Source organism: Anolis carolinensis, chromosome 1, assembly GCF_035594765.1.
Source record: "Anolis carolinensis isolate JA03-04 chromosome 1, rAnoCar3.1.pri, whole genome shotgun sequence".
Lineage (NCBI taxonomy): Eukaryota > Metazoa > Chordata > Lepidosauria > Squamata > Dactyloidae > Anolis > Anolis carolinensis.
Window position 1 is genome coordinate 311,034,503 of NC_085841.1, and position 8,675 is coordinate 311,043,177.

Consider the following 8,675-nt stretch of genomic DNA (forward strand, 5'->3'; position numbering starts at 1 on the left):
ATTTTAATGCTCAGTGTATATTGTAATTTTGTACGATTTATGTTAATGTTGCATTGAATTATTGAGGGTTAAGATAGTGTAGGGGGGGGAAAATACAATAAATAAATAAATAAATAAACTTCGTGATAATATACTGTCACCAGTGTGTACTAGCCAATATGGTGTGTTGTTTGTTTATGATTCTAGAGTACAAAGTTTGAATCCCTGCTCAACCATGAAAGCCCACTGGGTGTCCTTGGGTGAGTCACTCATTCTTAGTTAGCCGCAGAAAATCCTGTGATAGGTTCACTTTAAGGTTATAAACTATTTGAAGCTACATGGTAATTTAATAAAGTACTCCATAGCTTCTTTTTGTTGTGAATATTTATTTATATCCCAGTTTTATCTCTCAATTGAGATGCAAGTTGCTAATGACATAAGAAACATTACAATTTAAAATTCACAACATACAAATACTAAAATAGAATTAAACAGCCAATTAAAATCACTTAAAAACTACCCCCCCAGTTTACTATTAAGAACTTTCTTCTTTAAAAACCTGCCTGAATAAAAAAAGCTTCAGCCTTATAGTTAAAGGAAAAGAAATAAAAAAGTAGGATTGTTAAAGAGTTAAATACTTTCTGCTGCCTCCTTATGACATCCTTGTGTTCAGTTTTTAATTCGAGTCCACTCAGACTTGGATATATTCATCTTCCCACCTCATCATACTAGAGTGTCTGTCCACTTTAAATACCATGATTGCCTTCTGCAGAATGGATAGACACTGTGTGATGAGGTCCTTTGTCACTCATCCAATTTGAGCATTTACAGCAGTGATTCCCAAACAAGTCCTCCACGTTTTTGGACTTCAGCTCTAAGAATCTCCCAAAGTGCCTGAGGTTGCAGGGAGCCAAAGTCCAAAGCATGTTGAGGACCAGAATTAGGGAATCACCCTTTTAAAGAGATGACAAAACTATATTGGTGAGGAATTTTATCTATAACTGCACATTATTTTATGCAGTTTGTGTAGATGGCCAAAGAGCATCTTCCAGAATCTCTTGTATTGATGAGAATATTTTACTAGCTGTAACAATGGGTGAATGCATGGTATGCACTCACTGTTTTAGGTAATTCTCTGCCAGTTGCACAATCATGTAGTTCTCAAATAGTTCTGGTTGAACCTTCTCCTAAAAATGTTTGTAATATTTATGAACAAGTATTTTGAAAAGTAATTGCATTTTCTGCAAATCAGGGGTGTCTCAAATGTCTGCTTTAGATTAACTCTTGTCAGGTTTTACTATGAAAAATGGCATTCCATGCCTGGTTGTTCAAAAAACCCGTCTCAGTTCAAAATTCATAGAATCATAGAGTTGGAAGAGAGCACAAAGGCCGTTGAGTCCAACCTCCTGCCATACAGGAATACAGAATCAAGCAGGTCCAGTGCTAGTCACTAAAAGCATTCTTACAGGAGCAAAAAGTAGAAAGTACACCAGCTTATCATTAAGTGAATGTCAATGTTGTAACTGCAAGAATAAAGAATGCACAGTACTGCGACTGTAAGCGTGCTTAGGCAAAAATGAAGTCACACTGAATTCATTGGGTGTAAGTATGCAGAATATTGCACCATACAGCTCAGTTCTGTGCCTATTATGTAGAAGTAAGCCTCAATGAATTTAGCTTGCCCCTAGATTTTAAAATATGAATTCGCTACATAGAATGGCTATGCATTGGTTTCAGTGGCATCTAACATTCTAAAGCTCTTTAATGGGGTGACCTGTCCATCTGATTATGTTTATATAAGCTTGCTGCGCAGTTTAAGGCCTTTAAGTCTGAGTGAATTAATCTCTTTAGGTAGAGAGAACATAAGCATGCTTACTTGTAAACAAATTAGTTTCAGAAGGGCTTGCATTCTGATAAAATCCATTCACTCTTACAATTTTTAAAGAACAGTTATTCTGTTGTATATGTCTGTGTTATGTTAAGCACACACTTTCTAATATAAGAAGTTTATGTTGAATTTGTTGTTAATGTGCTTTGAAATAGGTTTTTTTAATTTCCATCAAAAAAATGAGTGTATTGGTAGGAAAACCCCACTTAGTTAATTGCTTGTCTGAGTATATTTTAAATGTTGCTTTTTAACAGAAAATAAACTGAGGCTCTTCTAATGTGGAGTGAATGAGACTGATAGTACTGGAATTCTGCCTCAACCATTTGTGACACTAAAATTAGAAGATGGGAAACAGTGCCTTAAAAGCACATTTGGAGACAGCTCAAAAAACTGGAGTATTCCAATTAACTGGGAAAGGCCTTTCTGAAGTAAGTGTTTGTTTTATGAAAATTATCTAGAAATAATAAATGTGTACTGCAGAATGCAATATAAAAATATTTGTGCCTTTAAGAGTTTCTGTATTTTGGAATTTGTATTTTTAACTAGCTTGTAGAACATGGTGATATTAGCTGAAAAATTCTAGTTATAATCTGCATCTTATCCTATGTGCAGAAGGATGTCTTTCTGGTTTTATTGTGATTTTTACTATCTTACAACTATAGGACAGTTTTACTACTATGAGGTAAGACATTTTGCCTTCATTGTGCTACATCGCTTAATCTGTGTTTTGCATACATTACATACTGAATACATTCTATTGACTTGTCTTTCTAAATATATTTACTGTACAAGCTTTGCACAGCTGAAAGTAGATTTGAAGGCTAAAAGTATCAATCTTCATATGTGCTGTAGATAAGTTGAGAGTAAAACGTTGGGGCTTGACACAGACCCATGAAAGTGATTGCACTGCCTCTGGGAGCCTTCTGTCCCTGGCCACTGCTGCTGACATATTCCTCCCAAGGCACTGCAAAAGAGGAGAGGAGGAAGGCCAGTGCTGCTTCTAGGTTCTCAGTGGGAAAAGCTCTGAACGGGAGAGCTTAGTCTTTCACAGAGAACCCCAAAAAAGCCCCAGTCCTCTTCATTCTCACCACCTTGGCAGGGAAGCACCAAAGAGCTGCAGTGACAGCTTAAACAGAATATATGTTTTTTTCCAGGTTATTTCAACACCCATCAGTCTCTCTGTCTTGGCGGAGAAGTGTGAAAGTATGGACAGAGTAGTGGTCATGGATGCTTTTTTCAGCTTCTCCCTGCATATGCCTCACTGCAGATGCATAAAAGAAATGCTGCCATGACAGAGAGAACAGAGTGAATGGGGGCTTTTTTCAGCTTCGCCTAACCCACTCTGTTCTTCCCACCTTGGTGAAGAAACATGAAAAAGCCACCGCTGTGGCACAGGGGGCAAAAGGGAGGGGGGTTTCCTCGCATCTTTTGATACCCTCTGAATTCCTGCTCTTGTGCAGATGCACAAACGAGCTGTGGAGAAGGCAGGGGGATTAGGGGCATTTTTCCTCTTCTGCTAATGTCTTCCGCTGTCAATGATCCTGCAGAGAAGTACGAAAGAGCCACCTCTGTGATTCAGATCAAGGCTTGTTTCAGGTTCTCCTGGGACAGACTAAAGTGAGAGCTTAGTCCAGAAAAAGACTGAAAGATGCACCATACTTTTTTCTCTCTCTGCCACATTGGCCAAAGAGCCAGCACTGCTGCCATTTTTTAAAGCAAGCATTACAAAATGCCAGAAGCAGTAAACCTGTGCATAAGTTGTCTCTGAATCGTCAATTTTCTGCCCTATTTTTTCAACGTATACATGAGTATGTACAGTAATGAGTTTTTCATCTTTTTTTGAACATTTTCTGTACAATGTTTAAACTGTCTTTTTAGTTTCCTGAAGATCTGCAGAAGCTTGCAAGTAACCTCAGAACCATTGACTTGTCCAACAATAAGATCGAGACCCTGCCACCACTAATGGGGAAATTCTGTGTGTTGAAAAGCCTTGCTTTAAATCACAACAAACTGAGTATGACGCCTTTAATGTTATTTTTCTCTATATAGTTAATTTAATTCTAATGATTTAATCTCTGTCTTCCAAAGGTAGATGACAGCATATGTAAATTATCACTGTCTTGTGTCAACAAGTTTTAAAATTAAAAAATTGAGCTAATGAACATTTGATTTGTTGCCATGTAATTATATGTTACCAAGATAGTTCATAGTATTCCAGTTTTTGTGAAATAGTTATTTTGAGTGAATTTCATTTGTTCACTCTCCATTTCTCATTTCACCTGCAGTTCCAAGGGGAAGGTAGAACTTAACTTACTATGTCAATTGTAGCTTATTTATTACAATGTCTTTATATATATCACGGAAGAAAGTTTAATTGTGTCTGGAACCCTCTTTTATATTCAGTAAAAAAGCTTTAATGTTTAATTGTAATTTGCTTTGAATAATTTACTTCTGTTTATACTACATTGTTAGTTGCACTACCCGAAGAGCTGTGCAAACTGAAAAAGCTAGAGGCTTTGCATCTCAATGGCAACCAGCTGACACAGCTACCTGCTGCTTTTGGACAGCTTGCAGCTCTGAAGACCTTGGGTCTTTCTGGAAACAAGCTCCGAACTATACCTGTCCAGCTATGCAGTCTTCGTCACCTAGATGTGGTGGATCTCTCAAGAAATCAGATCCAGAGTGTGCCAGATACAATTGGAGACCTGCAGGCCATTGAGCTGAACTTGAATCAAAACCAGGTCTGGGAACTGGTTTTATAGGTGTGCATTATTAAGGAGAAAAAGTTTTCCTAAACAGAAATAACTTGGATGTGAGCTTTACACTTAATATTCTAGACAGTGTTTGCTTGCTGCAGTGGGAAGCACTCCTGCTAAGATTATTTTCTACTTTGAAACACAATGTTCCATTGTTGAGAAGAACATAAGCTCCTGTGGGAATAATGCTTTGAACATCACATCTTTTCTCAGCTAGTTTCTTCCCCCGGTTTCCATTATAATAAGTGCTCATGTAACAGAAAGTGGGTTTGAGATTTCATTTTGTGCAGACAGATGATGGCTGGAGTATTAGTATCTTATGCAGATATGCTTTAATAATAAATTGAAAGGATTATTGGTTTTAACAATAACATTGAGTTGGCACTAGATGTGATTGGAAAAATTCAATTATTGGTAATGAGTACATAGTACATAGGCTAAGACTCAATATAGGCACTCCTCAAGTTACAAACATCTGACTTTCAAGTGACTCCTAGTTAAGAACAGGGGTGAGACACCATGAAGTTAGATAAATTTACCCCTAGGAAGGGAAATTCACTCCTGGAGGAGTTATCATGGGGAAAAGGTGTCTCAACTGAAGCTTTTATTACCACTCTTTGTTTCCACAACAAACCAATTTTTTCAAAGTCCAATTATCACAGGAAAAGAAATTGAGGTGAAATCTTCTGAATGGGCTCAGACAGTAAACAAATGCTTTCCTTTGCTATCCAAAGTGCTATATATAAGATAGATATACACACAGAGATACACACATAGACATACAGATAGGCTGGAGTGACACTTTATAATGTACCTGTTTCAACATACAAATTAACTTTAAGAACAAATCTACAGAACCTATGTTATTTGTAAGTTGGGACTGCCTATATCGGCACTGGTGTAAAAATACATCTCAGACTAGTAAGCCAATTAATTGGAAATTCCCAACCTTAGGATTTTGATACTATGCCAAACTAAATATTATAGCCCTAAACCACTCTTAATGCTAATTGCTGCAACAGATTGGCTTCCTGAAGAGAGTCAATTTCAATTTATCTGTCATATCGTTTATCAGTAGAAGACAGATATTTCCATATTCATGTGTTTTAGTGTGGGGCTGTTCATATCAGTATATATAGCATTCATGAAGTGAGGAATGTACACCAATGCTTTGATATATGGGTTACCCTTTTGCAAAAACTGTATTTTCTTTTTTATTCTATGAGGGAGGTAGTCTGCATTTGGCACTGACAGAACAGTAATGTTTTCTCCCCCTTTTGATAGATTTCACAGATCTCCCCACAAATCTCTTACTGTCCACGTCTCAAGGTCCTGCGTCTGGAAGAGAATTGTCTAGAACTAAGTGTACTTCCTCAAAGTATTCTCAGTGATTCTCAGATCTCTCTGCTTGCTGTAGAGGGTAATCTTTTTGAGATCAAGAAACTCAGAGAACTAGATGGCTATGACAAGGTTTGTATGATAAATTCTGATGTGTTTCCCTTTGCTGCCTTAAATAAACTAATAGGTGTCAGAAAAAAAGGCTTTAACAAAATAATAAGAAAAAATCCAAAGTTTTTTCTAGCCACTTTAATAATTCTTCTTAATGCTTTGATATTTTAAACTTGTTGTGGACATCTTAAGGCATTGTTTTTCAGATACTGTAATGCATTTCATATCTAGTTATATGCAGATAAACATTGTGCTGGTGACATGCTTTGTGAATGGAGGTAAATTGTTGGAAGATAGCAAATTAGGAAAACGGAAAGGTAGTTTGTGTTTAATTGTTTTTCTTTTGAGTAAATGGAAGCTTCTATTTTCAAGTTTATTACTTTCTCACAATATGCATTTTAGAGCTTATTGCATATTAAAAAGGCATTTATTTGCCCAGTATAGAATTAATTACATTTTCTTGAATTGGTTCAGTACAAAGAACTGGATGAGAAAAATGGGAAACAAAACTTACTTCCCAGTACAGAAAGCTAAAATTCCAGTCATGCTGATTTTCCTTCCATAACAATTGATTTTGTTGCTTTATTTTTTAGTATATGGAAAGATTCACAGCTACAAAGAAGAAATTTGCCTGATGGATTACGATCAGCTTTATCTTATGAAGGAAGCAATGGCAAGAGTTGTGATACATTAATGCGATATGCTGCTAACCTGTTGGGAAGATGCTCAAGGTTTTCATTAAGGACAAGAAAACAATGGCACCAGTAATTTTGAAGTTGTCTAGCATGTGTCATTAATGCCACTAAGTGAATCTAGGAATTGACCAAGCTATTCTAGATACAACACTCAGCACCTTTGCAGCTTGCAAAGTACTTCTGCATATGTGATTCTGCAGCTTCAGGGATTGTCATGATTTAATAAGTGAAATCTTATTTGAAAAAACACTTGAGCTGCAGGAGATCTTATTACAGCTGTTCAGGTTGAGCATATGGAGATGAAGAGTTGTGTGGGAGGCATTGGCCAAGGAATATACTGACTTTTTGTTAACTCTCCCATGCAATGTCATCTTCTGGCTTTTACTGTTTTATAGTGCATAAGAGGCAGATGTCATTTTAATATCATGTATATTTTGAAGCACAAATAGTTGATGGACTAACACTAATTTATAAAATATTCAAAATAGTTTTCCTAGCTTCATGTCATGATCACATCCAATGAATGGCTTTTCTTCCATTTGATGAAATGTCTTATAATTCACCTAAGCATGCTACATTAATGACATAGGGAACCGGATCTTAATGCCTATACTGATCGCATTAGGGAGAGCTGACATCTTTGCACTGAATGTTGTTGGCAGTAGAAAGCTCAACTGCTTAATCAAGTTGATCGCCATATTGCTGCCTTATGCAAAGCACCCAGGAGGACCTAAAATATGCAACTTCTCTGAGTCACTTGTATATTTTTTACTAAAGATCTACATCCACAACTGTCTTAAGCTTTTCGTTTAATGTGTAACTTGCTCACTCCGTGTCATTTAAACCATAAAAATAAACTGATGCACAGTTAAAGTTGTTTTTGTAACATATTGCCCTTTCACACAAAAGTAGGAACTATAGCTGTGGGGAAAAACCAACTCCATACAAACATGGGTTCTACATAAAGTGTAGTCGTGAACAAGAGCAAGAACATTATGCCTGCTTTCTGCACTTTGTATTTGGCACAGCACTTTCTCCCTAAACAAGCAAACTGTTTAAGAGTTAATGAAAATAACATGAACCACATTTAACCTCATCCATGTATATTGTGGATTTGAAAGAAAGGATTGAGTAGAGAGGGAAATATTACATGCTTAATTTCAATAAGTTTATCTGAATTTATGTGTTAAAATTTAAGGAATGGGAGTAGTTAACTTTAGAAATGAAGCAGACTTATTTAAGCCCCTGCATTGCATGCTCAGGATATTTTTCTGTTTCCTGCTGTATTTCCATGCCGCTACATGTTGCTTCCATACTGCTCATTGCAGTACACAGATCAACAGGTTGTTAAAGTGAACCTAGATCATGCATATTGCTTTAAATGGCTTTTAGTACAGAGCTGAGGGAGCCCTGGTGGGAAGTGCGTTAAAGCGCTGAGCTGCTGAACTTGCAGATCGAAAGGTCCCAGGTTCAAATCCCGGGAGCGGCTTGAGCGCCCGCTGTTAGCTCCAGCTCCTGCCAACCTAGCAGTTCGAAAACATGCAAATGTGAGTAGATCAATAGGTACCGCTCCAGCAGGAAGGTAACAGCGCTCCATGCAGTCATGCTGGCCACATGACCTTGGAGGTGTCTACGGACAATGCCGGTTCTTTGGCTTAGAAATGGAGATGAGCACCAACCCCCAGAGTCAGACATGGCTGGGCTTAACGTCAGGAGAAACCTTTACCTTAGTACAGAGCTGAGGAAAGTGTGGGTTGCCTTTTGAGGCCATTAGCACCCTCTCCAAAAAGTTCTTGGCCAATTTTTATACACAAAACAAATGACTCAAGAGGTGTTTTATTATATCCAGGATGTGCAGGAGTCAGATTGAATGTATGGAAGCTTCATTTAGTCATAGCTAATTTTTCT

The 8,675-nt window shown here is 37.2% G+C and overlaps 1 protein-coding gene across 5 annotated transcripts in view; it reads left to right on the forward strand.

Annotated features, from left to right (window-relative positions):
* lrrc57 (leucine rich repeat containing 57) overlaps window positions 1-7,640 on the forward strand; it is a 156,674-nt gene extending 149,034 nt beyond the window's left edge. For 3 of the 5 annotated variants that reach the window (XM_062968135.1, XM_008104143.2, XM_003214537.2), the window contains 5 exons: window positions 2,122-2,295; window positions 3,746-3,881; window positions 4,340-4,608; window positions 5,908-6,093; window positions 6,666-7,640. In XM_062968135.1, the coding sequence (XP_062824205.1) occupies window positions 2,212-2,295; window positions 3,746-3,881; window positions 4,340-4,608; window positions 5,908-6,093; window positions 6,666-6,707 (717 nt within the window). In that variant the 5' untranslated portion in view covers window positions 2,122-2,211 and the 3' untranslated portion in view covers window positions 6,708-7,640. Of the gene's footprint in view, window positions 1-186; window positions 240-2,121; window positions 2,296-3,745; window positions 3,882-4,339; window positions 4,609-5,907; window positions 6,094-6,665 lie in introns of all 5 variants that reach the window. The other 2 variants (XM_008104134.3, XM_008104131.2) reach the window with 1 other exon arrangement.
* Window positions 7,641-8,675: the final 1,035 nt, after the last annotated feature.